Below are 22,746 nucleotides of genomic sequence, written 5' to 3'. Positions count from 1 at the left end.
AAGATGTTAACCCACACCATTATTAATTCATCAACAACGGTCTCTATCAATGGTAAATCAGGTCGAAACACAATACTTGTAATAAGAAATAAAATTATCAACTCGCTTATTGAAACGAACTCCATACCGGGATTATTCTATTTCTAACTGATCTGCTGGAATATTATATCACATAACATTATAAGAATGAAAGTTTTAGAATTTTTCAATAATTTTCCTTTCATGGTTTTAATAATATTCGTTACAGTTATTTCGTCAGAATTCACAGTTGGTCAAATAGGTAAGTTTACTTCATTGTATTCATCTACTACTACCTATTTCTTTTATATTAGATAACAACAAGGACTATGACAGTTAGCAAATTTTAAAGGAAATATTGATCTTGATGAATTTTCCAACAATGTCGTTACAGTTTCCCTGATAATCGGCATATGTGTTGTTGAGCTCATACTGGTAACCGCCGCAATTTGTGTGAGGAAGCGGTTGCAAGCAAGGTAGACTTCATAGACTTCATCATAAGATGTATTTATATAACAAGTTCTTACTTTAGTTTGGATTGCACTCGCATATTCTTTGAATACATAGAAAGCTAGCATACATGTATACATTCAAAACATTGTAAGAATCAGGACAAACATCTATAACCATGGGTAAAAGGAGGAGGAGAGAGACAATAGACGGGGAAAGGGAAGAGAAGAGCAAAGATAAAAAGGCGGGGGAATTGAGGGAGATCCGAAGTAGAGGGAACATGAGAGAAAGTGGGAGGAGGACGATGTGGTGAATATCATGTCCCTGAAATACTAAATCAGGTTCATGGGGTTCTTGAAAACGTGTGTGTGTGTGTGTGTGTGTGTGTGTGTGTGTGTGTGTGTGTGTGTGTTCGAATGTATTTATGATATATATTTCATTCTTATCCACACACCATCAGATTGATACCAATGATACCGGCGCTTGAGCGGTTTAAAACTATCGTTAGCGCTGTGTTGAGCATTTAGTGTTTATAGAAAATATAAAAATACACCGTCATTAAAACATTAATGTTGATAGACTATCTACACTGCCATTAGACATTTAGTGTTTATAGACATTGTACATGTAGAAATACATCTGTCATTAAACATTTAGTATTTATAGACATTGTAGAAATACACTGTCGACAAGAAAGGTTTTCCATTCATCAAGGAGTGGGAGTTATCTGTTACAGAAATGATGATAATACAATTCGAGTGTATATTTGTTCATTTTGTACAGTTCTTCGGACAAAACGTCGCCTCCTCCCGACATTGACCAGAACGCACGTGTACCAGACCTGTGAAAAAACCTACGACACCACTTTTTCCAGGCGTTAAAATGTCATAGATGACACAAATACATACAACATTGATACTTAAACAATACTGTGTGGTTTTATTTTCATTAGGAGAGCGGAGTAATTATGCAGATTTTCGTACAATGCTGAAGTCTGTCTTCTCATCCAATAACATTTCATTGTTTTTATTTTCACTAACACCTGATGAACTGAATGTAGATCGTGGTGGGGTATTAAGGTATCACACCGGTAATTTTTTTCACTATATATTACTATAGAGGAAAAAAATCATTAAAAATCAGTTTACAGAATTGATGCCGAATAACGCAGTCAGAAACGTTCTATGTTACCTATCTCGTCTGTCGACACCAGAAAAACAACACCCTACGCGGCATTTTCGAAAATAAATTACCCGCAAACAAGACTACCCTCAAATCCACGTGTTTTTCACATGTATGTAAACAGCCGGAGTGCACCTCAGGAAGTAGCCTCAGCTACCAACAGCAAATAGTTCCTTTGTATACACTTGGTTATTTCTACAAATTACACAAAATTTCCTAATCAGGGGTACAAAAATTAAGAGAAAAGAAGAAGAGGAAATGAGAAAAATCGCGCAATGAAAAAAATTATTTCTTTAAATATATGGAACTACAATTGTTGATTTCTGCAATACAAACGCACGCAAATCAAATTTATTGCTAAATTTAGTTTCAAAGCATAATTTATGCATTCAGAATACTGACTTTGTCGTAGAAGGTGAGAAGTTTTCTTTTGTTCAAAAATTTACAACCTTAGATTAATATATTCTTTTTGACAAGTATGTCTTAGAAAATTTGCAAAGTTATAGAATTATTCCGGAAGGTACGTTTTCTACAACTTCTGACCATTTACCTATCATAGCAGCTATGGATTTCAATATAGCTACACATAATCTTAGGTACACCCAATCACAATTACCGGCGTGGCACAAAGCTGCACCCGAGGCTGTCGTAGAATACAGACAGAAAGTTGATAACGCCCTAGAGCACCTGTTAGAATCTAACATAAATAACAATACAGACCTGGGCGAGTATATCCGTACTATTTCGAATACTCTCCACAGATGTGCCAGGGAATCAATCCCATTTACGTCATTCAATCCTTTTACTCGTCCGGAATGGACAAAAGTCGTTAAAGAACTTCACACTATTGAACGTTCTAAGCGTCGTGTATGGATATCTGAAGGACGTCCTCGCGGTATGAACTTTACATCATATCGAAATTATAAAAGAGCAAAGCGACTGTTTTGAAACGCTCTAAATGAAGAACATGAAAAACACATGTGTAAGGTCTACCGTGACCTCGACAATGCGTCAGAATGTGACATACGTCTATTTTGGAAATTAGCCAAACGCAGAAAACCCCGAGCCTCTAGAATTTATCCCGAAATAAAAGACAACAATGGTCAGATTCAAAATGACCCAAATAGTGTAGCGGAAGTCTTTGCTTCTCATTTTGAAAAAATTTATAGTCCTTTAGAAGAGGAACATTTTGATTCTAACTTTAAATACGAAGTTGAGAATAATATTAACAACATTATAAAATAATGTGAGGTTGATGTTAGTGACTTACCGGGTGATAATATAGAATTGGAAGAACTTACACCAATTATAAATAATCTAAAGTTACGGAAAGCACCTGGCCATGATTCACTAACAAATGAACATATTATTCACGGAGGTAAAATTCTTACCCTCTGTCTTCTAAAAATGTTCAATGCAGTCATAGCCTGCGGTAATATTCCCCATGAATGGAAGCGCGGCTTAATAGTTCCATTATATAAAGGTGGAGACAAATCGAAAGCCGCATGCAACAGTTATAGGCCTATATCTCTTTTGCCCTGCTTTTTTAAAATACTTGAGAAAATAATTCTATCTCGTATCTCAAATTCAACTCTTGTATCAAAACATTTCCCAAATGCTCAACAACAAGGTTTTCAAAAATATCTAGGTTGTTTAACCGCGTCGTTTAATTTACAAGAGACAATTTTTCATAATATAGAACAAGGCAACAATGTCTATGTTAGCTTTTTGGATAGCTAAATTAATTTAATTTAATGAAAGCGCTAAAGCTTTACGGAGGATTTCTGTGTTTTCTTTTCATATTTTTTAAATATATATATATATATATACTGTATATATACAACCACCTTATAACCCAATGGCAACTTTGGTGTTTAAACTAATGATTTTTCTTAAGAATGTTTAAAAGAAGATGTACTGAATTAGTTGAATTGAGAAGATTTTGTAGATTAGTTTTAATAGTTTGTAAGTTCCGTGAAATTGATCCGCTTAAATTCTTTAATCTGTTTACATTCAAACATAGGATTAAGAAACTACATGTACAACGAGGAAAGCATTTCTACTTATGATGGAAACTGTGATTAAGTTTGAAATACACTGTATGTTGTGCGATAGAAGTGACATGTTTCAGGTTTAAAAAAAAAAAAAGAATAAAAAGGGAAAAGAAGTGCATGATAACATCTTTCCTTTGAAAGATAATAATATATACTCTTTTTTAAGAAAGCATACTGAGATTATTATCGTTTCAGGAAATACATGCAAGATGAATATATTAAGGAGGTACTCTATATCGTCATAACGGCTAACTTCCTTTTAAAACATGGATGAAAAAATCAATCTCAGCAATATTTCACTTTTTCTTTTAAAAACTGTTTGCCCATCTTTCTATTTTGTATTTTGAGTTATGCGATTGATCACTGTTCGTTATCTTCATCTTTCAAAGAGAGAGAGAGAGAGAGAGAGAGAGAGAGATAGAGTTAAGGCTTATCTTATTTATATCTATTCATTAATCAACACAATGTAAAGCTTTAACAGTTATGTTAGTATATTTATATCAGACTACGTACCATCATTTTTGAAACACTTCAAAACAAACACTTCCGCAGGAAACTTCCCTGTAAGCATTGTTAATCGCATTCAGTCCTCAGGCAAGATGTACCTTATGAAAACCATTCTAACGCTGGTGGGGAGCTTGGGTAAGAATTGCAATATTAATACTGATCATATATCAATGATTGATTCAATATTGTTTAACGTCCCTCTCGAGAATATTACACATATACCAATGGAAAAAGAAATCATAGATACAATCCTAAGCATTATTGACTTTTTAGGTTATGGATCAACACGAGATGTTTTCATGGGATATCTGGACGAAAAGAGCGGACAGATTACATCACCTGATTTCCCTGCGACCTATCCAAACAATGTAAATTGCACGTGGTTAATTAGAACGGGACATCCTCAATCGAATGTGACAATTACTGTCATCGACATGGATATCAAAGAATGGAATCCCTGTGACGACTATTTAAAGGTGAATTGAATCTAAATGATGATCTATTGATTGATTGTATATTGTTTAACGTCCCTCTCGAGAATATTTCACTGATATGGAAACGTCACCATTGCCTGTGAAGGACTGCAAAATTTAGGCCTATGCTAATTCGCAGTTGTGTTAAGTAGGGCCATAGAAAAAGCATTAATGAACAGATCAATTTATGACAAATTCTGGAAACACAACCCTTTTATACAATATATATATATATATATATATATATATATATATATATATATATAAGCACTAAAGTTCCAACAACACCCGATACCTCAGAGTGTCGGATCCACAACATGGATACAAGGTCAAATACAAAAAAATATACAAAGCACTAAAATGACCAACGACACGAACAACGAGATTGTCAAATTTTCGGGACAAACGAAAAGAATTACATAATGTGGTCAATATCAACAGAGCATAATAACAAAAACTACATATAAATACATCTAGCACTACAACTACACTAATCTACAAACGTATTTACAACGCAGACTACATGTTTTTGGTCTTTAGGCTTGCCAATCAATGTTAAAAGTGGAGCGAATTAGGACATGCCTTATTCGTCCAAAGAGCTGATCCAAAATGTTCGAAAAGAAAAACAATAAACTTAATTAATCTCAAGTGGAACGAGTTAACCCAATTACGTTGACAAATAGTAAAGCTAACTCGTACCCAGGATGAATACGGGCTAAACCCTTACTAGATTTTAAGCTTCATCTAGACCTACTCGTCTGATCATGTCCCTAACAGTGGTACTATGACCATTTTTGAACACATTTTTGTCTTTTCAATTCTGTTTACAATCAGCCCATCCCTTTTAATCACTTTGAACTTCATAACCGATTGCTTACATGTAAAACCCATTTATCAGTTTCCGTGATTCTATGTTTTTTGCACATCTACCCTAGACATGATCAGCACGGGAATGTCTGATGTTGATTCAATTTCCTGGGTTGCTTATTCTTTGTTTTTGTTTGGAGTTGGTCCATTTTGTTAACTTACTGTAAACGTATTATATTTGGCGTGTACGATATTTGGCGGAAATCGTTTTTTCAAGAAGTTAGCGCAGATTTGATTTAGCGCATTCCTGAATTACTTTAAACATCTAGATTTACGGATGGCATTTAGCGATGTACTTGATTTAGCGGAAGCTGCGTTCCGCCAAAGGCGCTAAATAGAAGTAATACATTTACAGTATTCAAAGTTGTTGTTTACATTATCTTTCTCTCAAACTTTGTTCATTTCTTACTTCGTTTACATAGCTTATTTTCATTTATTTATTTATTTTTTATTTATTTATATTTTTGTATTTGTTACTTATTATTATCTTTTATAAATTATGCATGGTTAAAATAGAATCTCTCTGGGTACGAGTTAGCTTTACTATTTGTTAACGTAATTGGGTTAACTCGTTCCACTTGAGATTAATTAAGTTTATTGTTTTTCTTTTCGGACATTTTGGATCAGCTCTTTGGACGAATAAGGCATGTCCTAATTCGCTCCACTTTTAACATTGATTGGCAAGCCTAAAGACCAAAAACATGTAGTCTGCGTTGTAAATACGTTTGTAGATTAGTGTAGTTGTAGTGCTAGATGTATTTATATGTAGTTTTTGTTATTATGCTCTGTTGATATTGACCACATTATGTAATTCTTTTCGTTTGTCCTGAAGAAGGGACGGGGCGTCCCGAAAATTTGACAATCTCGTTGTTCGTGTCGTTGGTCATTTTAGTGCTTTGTATATATATATATATATATATATATATATATATATGTGTGTGTGTGTGTGTGTGTGTGTATCATTAAATGCACATTGACCTCCCATACATTTTTCCCCAGACCGACAGTCTCTACATTAGCTGTGTATCACGTGATCAAATGTCGAGATAAAAACCGTACCGTGTATGTATAAATCGTTCAATTGTCATGATATCCAGATATCAATGCAAGTCAAAATTAATATAACTTCAAAGCATATTTTAAAAATTTCTTAATTTGAAAAGTGTTGGGAGCAAGTTTATCGTGACTTGTAACATGTCTAATTTTTGCATTGAATATGGAAGATGCAGCGATTTTTGCATATCAGAAGTTGAATCTAGCCTGAAAAACATGTGTTCTGTTGAAACCACAACTTGCTCCTCTAACTTTCCTTTAGCACTGAAGTTCACATGTCACATAAATCAAACATCTTTCACTCAAAAACATCGGGGTGTCGTGCCGATGATGAATTTTTTTTATGTACAGAAACCCTGTTTATGCAAATGAGTCAATTGTGAAAGTCACTATACGTGCAGATTAGGGGAGATATCAAGATCACAATATAATATGGATATTACTTTAGCATGTATGTTACATAAAGACGAAATTTAAACTATTTCAACATCAAAGATAATCAATATAACCCATTTGACAGAAACTTCTACACGTTTGCAGTTTATTCTTTAACAGCGGCACTAAATAACGAAAAAAATATTTTGACATTTCCAACTGCAAAAGGACTGTAGATATGTACGTCATGACCTTCGTCATGATGTATTTTTCATTGTGACACGTTTGCAGTTGATCGTTTGACAGCGGTGGTAAATAACGAAAAAATATTTTTACATTTTCAACTGCAAAAGGACTGTAGATATGCTGTCTGACGTGTTTCATACCGATTGTTAAGCCGTTCTTGGCACACTGATTTTGACTGCGGATAACTCCGTTTACCTGATCAGGATATGGGGCTCACGGCGGGTGTGACCGGTCAACAGGGGATGCTTACTCCTCCTAGGCACCTGATCCCACCTCTGGTGTGTCCAGGGGTCCGTGTTTGCCCAACTATCTATTTTGTATTGCTTGTAGGAGTTATGAGATTGATCATTGTTCGTTATCTTCACCTTGCATATGTACGTCATGACCTTCGTCATGATGTATTTTTAATTGTGGCGTCATGTAATGTGCCAGTGCGGTAAAGTACATTTATGTACAGCAGTGGTATTTATGGGGAAAGCCTTAAATCAGCCGCGAAGCGCCTATGGCATTTGAGCAGGTAGGATCCATATTGTGCCACACCTGCTGTGACACGAGACCTCAGTTTTTAGCGTTCCGTGTTTTTGGTGGTCTAATCTGAAAGACAGTCTCATTTAGTCGCCTTTTACGGCAAACAAGGGTTACTGAGGATCTATTCTAACCCGGATCCCCCACGGGACCCACATCTCCAAACATTATTGTACATCTTTTACACAGCGATGATCTTTTGGTATATTTTTCAGATTCAAGAAGTTGATCCTTGCTGTTTTACTGTGTTTAAAAGGTGTGGTGCAATGCAAAGCGAAAAGAGGATGGCAAGAGGTAGCAAAATTGAAATATCATTTGTATCTGACCACACGTTGACTGCGAAAGGATTTCGTCTTTCTTGGACAGGTATGTTTATTGTCTTTACATTTAGAGTTATCATACATGCACAGCGATATCCCTTGATATTAATTCCATTATTCTTTTAAGTTATTTCACCACCACCTCCAACAAAAAGAATAATGTCTTCAACATTAAAAATACTGACTTCGTCACGGATGCAAAAGACGACAACTCTGTCTACAGGAAGAACAACAATTTCCACTAGCAAGTTAGCAACTCCGACTACAACAACATCAAAGACAACCACTACAGCAACAACAACAACTCCGACTACAACAACGACAACAACTCCGACTACAACAACATCAAAGACAACAACTACAACAACACCGACTTTAACAATACCTTCTACAACTTCGACAACAGCAACAACAACAACTCCGACTACAACAACGACAACAACTCCGACTACATCAACGACAACAACTCCGGCTACAACAAAAACAACAACTTCGAATACAACAATGACAACGACTCCAGCAATAACGAGTAAGGCAGAAAAAACCAAGATAACCAGAACAACAAAAATACCGGTATCGCGAACGATATCACAAGTAACAACTGCAATTAATGCATCAGGAAATGTGTTACTGGTCACACAAGTGTTCAACGACACCATCATTAATTCATCAACAGCGGTCTCTGTCGAGGAACAATCAGGTAGAAACACAGCATTTACTTGCAATAGAACTCGTAATAAGAAACAAAATTATCAACTCGCTTAATGAAACAAACTCCATATCGGGATTATTCTATTTCTAACTGATCTGTTGGAATGTTCTAAAACATTGAATCAGCATACTTGGAAATGCCATTTTTAGAATATTTCAATAATTTTACTTTGAAAGGCATGGTTTCAGCAATATTTGTTTTATTACAGTTATTTCGTCAAGATTCACAGTTGGTCAATTAGGTAAATTTCGTTATTATTTTCTTCAACGCTGTATTATTCAGAGATCTATATATTTCTTTTAGATTAGATAACAACTAGAAAAGAAATATTGCGCTTGATTAATTTTCCATTAATCTATTTGACAGTTTCCTTCATAATCGGCATATGTGTTGCTGAGGTCATACTTGTAACGGCGGGAATTTGTGTGATGAAGCGATTGCAAGCAAGGTAGAATTCTTCATGAAGGATATTCATATAACAAGTTCTTAGTTTTAGTTGGTTTAATATATAGATACATATCTGACATTTTGTTTGTTATTAGCCTTTGTAGTATTTAGTGTTATTTTCCTTTTCTATCTAGTTTTCTTTTCAATGTAAATATTTTATCGTCCTGAAGAAAGGACAGGTCGTCCCGAAAATTACACAATTCATTGTTGTTCGTGTAATTGGTCATTTTTATTGCTTTTTATATTCTTATTTATTTGACCTCGTAACTACTATTAGATCCGAGACTCTCTATATTATCTTTTATTTCACATATATGTAAATCGCTTTAGAGAACTAATGTTGATAGGGCGCTATCTAAATCTTTTTAATTACAATTACGATTTTGTAGTCTTGCTTTGTTTCGGTATAATAAACATTTTATTGTTTGAATGTTCGGGGGATATGAGGATTTATTTACTCATGAAAAATCATATTCCCCTCGGTCGTTAATACTTCTATGAGTTGTTTTTCATTCTTATCCATACAAAATCAAATTGAACATCTAACATTTAGTGTTTCTAAATATTATAGAAATATGAAGTCATTAAACATTTAGCCGTTTATAGACATTTTAAATATGCACTGCTATTAAACATTTAGCATTTCTGGACAGTGTAGAAATACACCGTCATTAAACATTTAGTATTTATACCTCTCTACACTGTTATTAAACATTTAGTATTTATATCTCTCTACACTGTCATTAAACATTTAGTATTTATACCTCTCTACACTGTCATTAAACATTTAGTATTTATATCTGTTTACACTGTCATTAAACATTTAGTATTTATACCTCTCTACACTGTTATTAAACATTTAGTATTTATACCTCTCTACACTGTCATTAAACATTTAGTATTTATACCTCTCTACACTGTCATTAAACATTTAGTATTTATATCTGTTTACACTGTTATTAAACATTTAGTACTTATACCTCTCTACACTGTTATTAAAGATTTAGTATTTATACCTCTCTACACTGTCATTAAACATTTAGTATTTATATCTGTCTACACTGTCATTAAACATTTATTATTTATACCTCTCTACACTGTCATTAAACATTTAGTATTTATACCTCTCTACACTGTCATTAAACATTTAGTACTTATACCTCTCTACACTGTCATTAAACATTTAGTACTTATACCTCTCTACACTGTCATTAAACATTTAGTATTTATATCTGTTTACACTGTCATTAAACATTTAGTATTTATACCTCTCTACACTGTTATTAAACATTTAGTACTTATACCTCTCTACACTGTTATTAAACATTTAGCATTTATATCTCTCTACACTGTCATTAAACATTTAGTATCTATATCTGTCTACACTGTCATTAAACATTTAGTATTTATATCTGTCTACACTGTCATTAAACATTTAGTACTTATACCTCTCTACACCGTCATTAAACATTTAGTACTTATACCTCTCTACACCGTCATTAAACATTTAGTATTTATATCTGTTTACACTGTCATTAAACATTTAGCATTTATATCTCTCTACACTGTCATTAAACATTTAGTATCTATATCTGTCTACACTGTCATTAAACATTTAGTATTTATATCTGTCTACACTGTCATTAAACATTTAGTACTTATACCTCTCTACACCGTCATTAAACATTTAGTACTTATACCTCTCTACACCGTCATTAAACATTTAGTATTTATATCTGTTTACACTGTCATTAGACATTTAGTATTTATACCTCTCTACACTGTTATTAAACATTTAGTACTTATACCTCTCTACACTGTCATTAAACATTTAGTATTTATATCTGTCTACACTGTCATTAAACATTTAGTATTTATATCTGTCTACACTGTCATTAAACATTTAGTATTTATGTCTCTCTACACTGTCATTAAACATTTAGTATTTATACCTCTCTACACTGTTATTAAACATTTAGTACTTATACCTCTCTACATTACCATTAAACATTTAGTATTTAAACCTCTCTACACCGTCATTAAACATTTAGTATTTATACCTCTCTACACCGTCATTAAACATTTAGTATTTATATCTCTCTACACTGTCATTAAACATTTAGTATCTATATCTCTCTACACTGTTATTAAACATTTAGTATTTATATCTGTCTACACTGTCATTAAACATTTAGTATTTATATCTGTCTACACTGTCATTAAACATTTAGTACTTATACCTCTCTACACCGTCATTAAACATTTAGTACTTATACCTCTCTACACTGTCATAAACATTTAGTATTTATACCTCTCTACACTGTTATTAAACATTTAGTATTTATACCTCTCTACTCTGTCATTAAACATTTAGTATTTATGTCTCTCTACACTGTCATTAAGCATTTAGTGTTTATACCTCTCTACACTGTCATTAAACATTTAGTATTTATGTCTCTCTACACTGTCATTAAACATTTAGTATTTATACCTCTCTACACTGTCATTAAACATTTAGTATTTATACCTCTCTACACTGTCATTAAACATTTAATATCTATACCTCTCTACACCGTCATTAAACATTTAGTATCTATACCTCTCTACACTGTCATTAAACATTTATTATTTATATCTCTCTACACTGTCATTACACATTTAGTATTTATATCTGTCTACACTGTCATTAAACATTTAGTATTTATACCTCTCTACACTGTCATTAAACATTTAGTATTTATATCTTTCTTCACTGTCATTAAACATATAGTATCTATACCTCTCTACACTGTCATTACACATTTAGTATTTATATCTGTCTACACTGTCATTAAACATTTAGTATTTATACCTCTCTACACTGTCATTAAACATTTAGTATTTATACTTCCTTACTGTCATTAAGCATTTAGTATTTATACCTCTCTACACTGTCATAAACATTTAGTACTTATACTTCTCTACACTGTCATTAAACATTTAGTATCTATACCTCTCTACACTGTCATTAAACATTTAGTATTTATATCTGTTTACACTGTCATTAAACATTTAGTATTTATACCTCTCTACACTGTTATTAAACATTTAGTATTTATACCTCTCTACACCGTCATGAAACATTTAGTATTTATATCTGTCTACACTGTTATTAAACATTTAGTATTTATACCTCTCTACATTTTCATTAAACATTTAGTATTTATATCTCTCTACACTGTCATTAAACATTTAGTATTTATACCTCTCTACACTGTCATTAAACATATAGTATTTATACTTCTCTACTGTCATTAAACATTTAGTATCTCTACCTCTCTACACTGTCATTAAACATTTAGTATTTATATCTGTTTACACTGTCATTAAACATTTGGTATTTATACCTCTCTACACTGTCATTAAACATGTAGTATCTATACCTCTCTACACTGTCATTAAACATTTAGTTTTATACCTCTCTACACTGTCATTAAACATTTAGTATCTATACCTCTCTACACTGTTATTAAACATTTGGTATTTATACCTCTCTACACTGTTATTAAACATTTAGTATTTATACCTCTCTACACTTTCATTAAACATTTAGTATCTATACCTTTCTACACTGTTATTAAACATTTAGTACTTATACCTCTCTACACTGTTATTAAACATTTAGTATTTACACCTCTCTACACTGTCATTAAACATTTAGTATTTATACCTCTCTACACTGTCATTAAACATTTAGTATCTATACCTCTCTACACCGTCATTAAACATTTAGTATTTATACCTCTCTTCACCGTCATTAAACATTTAGTATTTATGTCTCTCTACACTGTTATTAAACATTTAGTATTATACCTCTCTACACTGTCATTAAGCATTTAGTATTTATACCTCTCTACACTGTCATTAAACATTTAGTATCTATACCTCTCTACACTGTTATTAAACATTTAGTATTTATATCTGTCTACACTGTCATTAAACATTTAGTATTTATGTCTCTCTACACTGTCATTAAACATTTAGTATTTATACCTCTCTACACTGTCATTAAACATTTAGTACTTATACCTCTCTACACTGTCATTAAACATTTAGTACTTATACCTCTCTACATTACCATTAAACATTTAGTATCTATACCTCTCTACACTGTCATTAAACATTTAGTATTTATACCTCTCTACACTGTCATTAAACATTTAGTATCTATACCTCTCTACACTGTCATTAAACATTTAGTATTATACCTCTCTACACTGTCATTAAACATTTAGTATCTATACCTCTGTACACTGATATTAAACATTTAGTATTTATACCTCTCTACACTGTCATTAAACATTTAGTATTTATATCTCTCTACACTGTTATTAAACATTTAGTATTTATACCTCTCTACACTGTTATTAAACATTTAGTATTTATATCTGTCTACACTGTTATTAAACATTTAGTATTTATATCTGTCTACACTGTCATTAAACATTTAGTACTTATACCTCTCTACACTGTCATTAAACATTTAGTATTTTTGTCTCTCTACACTGTCATTAAACATTTAGTATTTATACCTCTCTACACTGTCATTAAACATTTAGTATTTATATCTCTCTACACTGTCATTAAACATTTAGTATTTTTGTCTCTCTACACTGTCATTAAACATTTAGTATTTATACCTCTCTACACTATCATTAAACATTTAGTATTTTTGTCTCTCTACACTGTCATTAAACATTTAGTATTTATATCTGTCTACACTGTCATTAAACATTTAGTATGTATACCTCTCTACACTGTCATTAAACATTTAGTATTTATACCTCTCTACACTGTCATAAACATTTAGTATTTATACCTCTCTACACTGTTATTAAACAATTAGCATCTATACCTCTCTACACTGTCATTAAACATTTAGTATTTATACCTCTCTACACTGTCATAAACATTTAGTATTTATACCTCTCTACACTGTTATTAAACATTTAGTATTTATACCTCTCTACTCTGTCATTAAACATTTAGTATTTATGTCTCTCTACACTGTCATTAAGCATTTAGTGTTTATACTTCTCTACACTGTCATTAAACATTTAGTATTTATGTCTCTCTACACTGTCATTAAACATTTAGTATTTATACCTCTCTACACTGTCATTAAACATTTAGTATTTATACCTCTCTACACTGTTATTAAACATTTAGTATTTATACCTCTCTCCACTGTCATTAAACATTTAGTATTTATGTCTCTCTACACCGTCATTAAACATTTAGTATTTATATCTGTCTACACTGTTATTAAACATTTATTATTTATACCTTTCTACATTTACATTAAACATTTGGTATTTATACCTCTCGACACTGTCATTAAAAATTTAGTATTTATATCTGTCTGCACTGTCATTGAACATTTGGTATTTATACCTCTCTACATTGTCATTAAACATTCAGTATCTATACCTCTCTACACTGTCATTAAACATTTAGTATCTATATCTGTCTACACTGTCATTAAACATTTAGTATTTATGTCTCTCTACACTGTTATTAAACATTTAGTATTTAAACCTCTCGACACTGTCATTAAACATTTAGTATTATACCTCTCTACACTGTCATTAAACATTTAGTATTTATACCTCTCTACACCGTCATTACACATTTAGTATTTATGTCTCTCTACACTGTCATTAAACATTTAGTATTTATACCTCTCTACACTGTCATTAAACATTTAGTATTTATACCTCTCTACACCGTCATTACACATGTAGTATTTATGTCTCTCTACACCGTCATCACACATTTAGTATTTATACCTCTCTACACTGTTATTAAACATTTAGTATTTATACCTCTCTACACTATTATTAAACATTTAGTATTTATACCTCTCTACACTGTCATTAAACATTTAGTATTTATACCTCTCTACACTGTCATTAAACATTTAGTATCTATACCTCTCTACACTGTTATTAAACATTTAGTATTTATATCTGTCTACACTGTCATTAAACATTTAGTATTTATGTCTCTCTACACTGTCATTAAACATTTAGTATTTATACCTCTCTACACTGTCATTAAACATTTAGTACTTATACCTCTCTACACTGTCATTAAACATTTAGTACTTATACCTCTCTACATTACCATTAAACATTTAGTATCTATACCTCTCTACACTGTCATTAAACATTTAGTATTTATACCTCTCTACACTGTCATTAAACATTTAGTATCTATACCTCTCTACACTGTCATTAAACATTTAGTATTATACCTCTCTACACTGTCATTAAACATTTAGTATCTATACCTCTGTACACTGATATTAAACATTTAGTATTTATACCTCTCTACACTGTCATTAAACATTTAGTATTTATATCTCTCTACACTGTTATTAAACATTTAGTATTTATACCTCTCTACACTGTTATTAAACATTTAGTATTTATATCTGTCTACACTGTTATTAAACATTTAGTATTTATATCTGTCTACACTGTCATTAAACATTTAGTACTTATACCTCTCTACACTGTCATTAAACATTTAGTATTTTTGTCTCTCTACACTGTCATTAAACATTTAGTATTTATACCTCTCTACACTGTCATTAAACATTTAGTATTTATATCTCTCTACACTGTCATTAAACATTTAGTATTTTTGTCTCTCTACACTGTCATTAAACATTTAGTATTTATACCTCTCTACACTATCATTAAACATTTAGTATTTTTGTCTCTCTACACTGTCATTAAACATTTAGTATTTATATCTGTCTACACTGTCATTAAACATTTAGTATGTATACCTCTCTACACTGTCATTAAACATTTAGTATTTATACCTCTCTACACTGTCATAAACATTTAGTATTTATACCTCTCTACACTGTTATTAAACAATTAGCATCTATACCTCTCTACACTGTCATTAAACATTTAGTATTTATACCTCTCTACACTGTCATAAACATTTAGTATTTATACCTCTCTACACTGTTATTAAACATTTAGTATTTATACCTCTCTACTCTGTCATTAAACATTTAGTATTTATGTCTCTCTACACTGTCATTAAGCATTTAGTGTTTATACCTCTCTACACTGTCATTAAACATTTAGTATTTATGTCTCTCTACACTGTCATTAAACATTTAGTATTTATACCTCTCTACACTGTCATTAAACATTTAGTATTTATACCTCTCTACACTGTTATTAAACATTTAGTATTTATACCTCTCTCCACTGTCATTAAACATTTAGTATTTATGTCTCTCTACACCGTCATTAAACATTTAGTATTTATATCTGTCTACACTGTTATTAAACATTTATTATTTATACCTTTCTACATTTACATTAAACATTTGGTATTTATACCTCTCGACACTGTCATTAAAAATTTAGTATTTATATCTGTCTGCACTGTCATTGAACATTTGGTATTTATACCTCTCTACATTGTCATTAAACATTCAGTATCTATACCTCTCTACACTGTCATTAAACATTTAGTATCTATATCTGTCTACACTGTCATTAAACATTTAGTATTTATGTCTCTCTACACTGTTATTAAACATTTAGTATTTAAACCTCTCGACACTGTCATTAAACATTTAGTATTATACCTCTCTACACTGTCATTAAACATTTAGTATTTATACCTCTCTACACCGTCATTACACATTTAGTATTTATGTCTCTCTACACTGTCATTAAACATTTAGTATTTATACCTCTCTACACTGTCATTAAACATTTAGTATTTATACCTCTCTACACCGTCATTACACATGTAGTATTTATGTCTCTCTACACCGTCATCACACATTTAGTATTTATACCTCTCTACACTGTTATTAAACATTTAGTATTTATACCTCTCTACACTATTATTAAACATTTAGTATTTATACCTCTCTACACTGTCATTAAACATTTAGTATTTATACCTCTCTACACTGTTATTAAACATTTAGTACCTATACCTCTCTACACTGTCATTAAACATTTAGTATTTATATCTCTCTACACTGTCATTAAACATTTATTATTTATACCTCTCTACACTGTCATTAAACATTTAGTACCTATACCTCTCTACACTGTCATAAACATTTAGTACCTATACCTCTCTACACTGTCATTAAACATTTAGTATTTATATCTGTCTACACTGTCATTAAACATTTAGTATTTATATCTCTCTACACTGTCATTAAACATTTAGTATTTATACCTCTCTACACTGTCATTAAACAATTAGCATCTATACCTCTCTACACTGTCATTAAACATTTAGTATTTATATCTCTCTACACTGTCATTAAACATTCAGTATTTAAACCTCTCTACACTGTCATTAAACATTTAGTATCTATACCTCTCTACACTGTCATTAAACATTTAGTATTTATACCTGTCTACACTGTCATTAAACATTTGGTATTTATACCTCTCTACACTGTCATTAAACATTTAGTATCTATACCTCTCTACACTATCATTAAACATTTAGTATTTAAACCTCTCTACACTGTCATTAAACATTTAGTATTTATACCTCTCTACACTGTCATTAAACAATTAGCATCTATACCTCTCTACACTGTCATTAAACATTTAGTATTTATATCTGTCTACACTGTCATTAAACATTTAGTATCTATACCTCTCTACACTGTTATTAAACATTTAGTATTATACCTCTCTACACTGTCATTAAACATTTAGTATTTATACCTCTCTACACTGTCATAAACATTTAGTACCTATATCTCTCTACACTGTCATTAAACATTTAGTATTTATATCTGTCTACACTGTCATTAAACATTTAGTATTTATACCTCTCTACACTGTTATTACACATTTAGTATTTATATCTCTCTACACTATCATTAAACATTTAGTATTTTTGTCTCTCTACACTATCATTAAACATTTAGTATTTATATCTGTCTACACTGTCATTAAACATTTAGTATTTATATCTGTCTACACTGTTATTAAACATTTAGTATTTATATCTCTCTACACTATCATTAAACATTTAGTATTTATATCTGTCTACACTGTCATTAAACATTTAGTATTTATATCTGTCTACACTGTCATTAAACATTTAGTATCTATACCTCTCTACACTGTTATTAAACATTTAGTATTTATATCTCTCTACACTGTCATTAAACATTTAGTATTTATACCTCTCTACACTGTCATTAAACATTTAGTATTTATATCTGTTTACACTGTCATTAAACATTTAGTATTTATACCTCTCTACACTGTTATTAAACATTTAGTACTTATACCTCTCTACACTGTTATTAAACATTTAGTATTTATACCTCTCTACACTGTTATTAAACATTTAGTATTTATATCTGTCTACACTGTTATTAAACATTTAGTATTTATATCTGTCTACACTGTCATTAAACATTTAGTACTTATACCTCTCTACACTGTTATTAAACATTTAGTATTTACACCTCTCTACACTGTCATTAAACATTTAGTATTTATACCTCTCTACACTGTCATTAAACATTTAGTATCTATACCTCTCTACACCGTCATTAAACATTTAGTATTTATACCTCTCTTCACCGTCATTAAACATTTAGTATTTATGTCTCTCTACACTGTTATTAAACATTTAGTATTATACCTCTCTACACTGTCATTAAACATTTAGTAGTTATACCTCTCTACACTGTCATTAAACATTTAGTATCTATACCTCTCTACACTGTTATTAAATATTTAGTATTTATATCTGTCTACACTGTCATTAAACATTTAGTATTTATGTCTCTCTACACTGTCATTAAACATTTAGTATTTATACCTCTCTACACTGTCATTAAACATTTAGTACTTATACCTCTCTACACTGTCATTAAACATTTAGTACTTATACCTCTCTGCATAACCATTAAACATTTAGTATCTATACCTCTCTAAACTGTCATTAAACATTTAGTATTTATACCTCTCTACACTGTCATTAAACATTTAGTATTTATATCTCTCTACACTGTTATTAAACATTTAGTATTTATACCTCTCTACACTGTTATTAAACATTTAGTATTTATATCTGTCTACACTGTTATTAAACATTTAGTATTTATATCTGTCTACACTGTCATTAAACATTTAGTACTTATACCTCTCTACACTGTCATTAAAGATTTAGTATTTATACCTCTTTACATTGTCATTAAACATTTAGTATTTATATCTCTCGACACTGTCATTAAACATTTAGTATTTTTGTCTCTCTACACTGTCATTAAACATTTAGTATTTATACCTCTCTACACTGTCATTAAACATTTAGTATTTTTGTCTCTCTACACTGTCATTAAACATTTAGTATTTATATCTGTCTACACTGTCATTAAACATTTAGTACTTATACCTCTCTACACTGTCATTAAACATTTAGTATTTATACCTCTCTACACTGTCATTAAACATTTAGTATTTATACCTCTCTACACTGTCATAAACATTTAGTATTTATACCTCTCTACACTGTTATTAAACAATTAGCATCTATACCTCTCTACACTGTCAATAAACATTTAGTATTTATACCTCTCTACACTGTCATAGACATTTAGTATTTATACCTCTCTACACTGTTATTAAACATTTAGTATTTATACCTCTCTACTCTGTCATTAAACATTTAGTATTTATGTCTCTCTACACTGTCATTAAGCATTTAGTGTTTATACCTCTCTACACTGTCATTAAACATTTAGTATTTATGTCTCTCTACACTGTCATTAAACATTTAGTATTTATACCTCTCTACACTGTCATTAAACATTTAGTATTTATATCTGTCTACACTGTTATTAAACATTTATTATTTATACCTTTCTACATTTACATTAAACATTTGGTATTTATACCTCTCGACACTGTCATTAAAAATTTAGTATTTATATCTGTCTGCACTGTCATTGAACATTTGGTATTTATACCTCTCGACACTGTCATTAAACATTTTGTATTTATACCTCTCTACATTGTCATTAAACATTCAGTATCTATACCTCTCTACACTGTCATTAAACATTTAGTATCTATATCTGTCTACACTGTCATTAAACATTTAGTATTTATGTCTCTCTACACTGTTATTAAACATTTAGTATTTATACCTCTCTACATTGTCATTAAACATTTAGTATCTATACCTCTCTACATTACCATTAAACATTTAGTATTTAAACCTCTAGACACTGTCATTAAACATTTAGTATTTATGTCTCTCTACACTGTCATTAAACATTTAGTATTTATACCTCTCTACACTGTTATTAAACATTTAGTATTTATACCTCTCTACACTGTTATTAAACACTTAGTATTTATACCTCTCTACACTGTCATTACACATTTAGTATTTATGTCTCTCTACACTGTCATTAAACATTTAGTATTATACCTCTCTACACTGTCATTAAACATTTAGTATCTCTACCTCTCTACACTGTCATTAAACATTTAATATTTATATCTGTTTACACTGTTATTAAACATTTAGTATCTATACCTCTCTACACTGTCATTAAACATTTAGTATTATACCTCTCTACACTGTCATTAAACATTTAGTATTTATACCTCTCTACACCGTCATTACACATTTAGTATTTATGTCTCTCTACACTGTCATTAAACATTTAGTATTTATACCTCTCTACACTGTCATTAAACATTTAGTATTTATACCTCTCTACACCGTCATTACACATTTCGTATTTATGTCTCTCTACACCGTCATTACACATTTAGTATTTATACCTCTCTACACTGTTATTAAACATTTAGTATTTATACCTCTCTACACTGTCATAAACATTTAGTATTTATATCTCTCTACACTGTCATTAAACATTTAGTATTTATGTCTCTCTACACTGTCATTAAACATTTAGTATTTATACCTCTCTACACTGTCATTAAACAATTAGTACTTATACCTCTCTACACCGTCATTAAACATTTAGTATCTATACCTTTCTACACTGTCATTAAACTTTAAAAAAGTCTATAAACAGTGTAAAAATACGTTTGTGACAAGTAAGATCTTCCTTTCATCGAGGAGAAGTCGGTATCGGCTACAAAGATGATAAGAATACAGTTTGAATGTATATTTGTTTATTTTATTCAATTCTTTGGACAAAAAATCATTTTCTGCTACAAAAATAATAATGATACATATTGAGTGTATATCTGTTAATTTTGTACAGTTCTTCGGACAAAACGTCGCCTCCTCCCGACATTGACCAAAACGTTTCCAATCACTACCATTCTATTCCATTAGAAAATTTCTCTACAAGCGAATTCAAAGTGGCTGAGGAGGGCGTGTACGTAGACCGTCCTGACAATGTCTATGACAGTACATTCGCCAGTAGACCACACAACAATCAAGACAATTTCAACGTGTACCAGACCTGTGAAAAAACCTACGACACCACTTTTTCCAGGCGTTAAAATGTCATAGATGACACAAATACATACAACATTGATACTTAAACAATAATGTGTGGTTTTGTTTTCATTAGGAGAGCGGAATACTTATGCAGATTTTCGTACAATGCTGAAGTCCGTTTTCTCAATAACATTTCATTGTTTTTATTTTCACTAACACCTGATGTACAATGCTGAAGTCCGTCTTCTCAGTAACATTTCATTGTTTTTATTTTCACTAACACCTGATGTACAATGCTGAAGTCCGTCTCCTCAATAACATTTCATTGTTTTTATTTTCACTAACACCTGATGTACAATGCTGAAGTCCGTCTTCTCAATAACATTTCATTGTTTTTATTTTCACTAACACCTGATGTACAATACTGAAGTCTGTCTTCTCATCCAATAACATTTCATTGTCTTTATTTTCACTAACACCTGATGAACTGAATGTAGAACGTGTTGTGGTATTTAACTGAGAAAACATTTCTAATGGAACAGCATCGACAGGTGATCACGTGATCATTTCTAATGGAACAGCATCGACAGGTGATCACGTGTTCATTTCTAATGGAACAGCATCGACAGGTGATCACGTGATTATTTCTAATGGAACAGCAACGACAGGTGATCACGTGATCTTTTTCATCGGCGGAAAATTCGAATGTTGTTTGTTGGAGGGTTAATGTGGTTGTTCTCTCGAAAACATGTTAAAAGAATTAAAGCTAGCATTTGTTTTTGTTAATATTTTTTCTTTAAAACTTCAGAGAAATATTTCTGATCAAGGATAATTCACAAAAAGCTTTTCCATTCTTGACTTTATCCAGGTAAGACTGATTAGTTCAGTTCAGTCTTGACGCTTGATCAGATCTAACGTTTCTATTACCACATATTAAACTCGATCATTTCAGGAAATACATGCAAGAGGAAGGAGTATGTCAAAAATTTAATGTATATTAAAGATTTTTTTAAAGGACTCGT

The 22,746-nt window shown here is 31.1% G+C and overlaps 1 protein-coding gene across 5 annotated transcripts; it reads left to right on the top strand.

The window, feature by feature from the left end:
* The first annotated feature begins 32 nt into the window (after positions 1 to 32).
* Positions 33 to 22,510, top strand: LOC125664067 (uncharacterized). Of its 5 annotated transcripts, none has more exons than XM_056152696.1 (9): positions 33 to 52; positions 248 to 280; positions 413 to 494; positions 1,252 to 4,687; positions 7,966 to 8,116; positions 8,198 to 8,770; positions 8,991 to 9,023; positions 9,149 to 9,230; positions 21,543 to 22,510. In XM_056152696.1, exons 4-9 carry the CDS (start codon positions 4,304 to 4,306, stop codon positions 21,784 to 21,786), a joined length of 1,467 nt encoding a protein of 488 aa, XP_056008671.1. In that variant the 5' UTR covers positions 33 to 52; positions 248 to 280; positions 413 to 494; positions 1,252 to 4,303; the 3' UTR covers positions 21,787 to 22,510. The 5 variants fall into 5 exon arrangements, 4 of the variants coding, with proteins under 4 accessions (XP_056008671.1, XP_056008670.1, XP_056008673.1 ...); XM_056152695.1 differs by having other exon boundaries at positions 38 to 61; XR_008799616.1 differs by lacking the exon at positions 33 to 52 and having other exon boundaries at positions 245 to 280; positions 21,543 to 22,314; positions 22,393 to 22,510.
* Positions 22,511 to 22,746: the final 236 nt, after the last annotated feature.

Source organism: Ostrea edulis, chromosome 1, assembly GCF_947568905.1.
Source record: "Ostrea edulis chromosome 1, xbOstEdul1.1, whole genome shotgun sequence".
Lineage (NCBI taxonomy): Eukaryota > Metazoa > Mollusca > Bivalvia > Ostreida > Ostreidae > Ostrea > Ostrea edulis.
The sequence above is the reverse complement of the archived record's forward strand: the minus strand, read 5'-3'. Positions and strand labels throughout refer to the sequence as shown.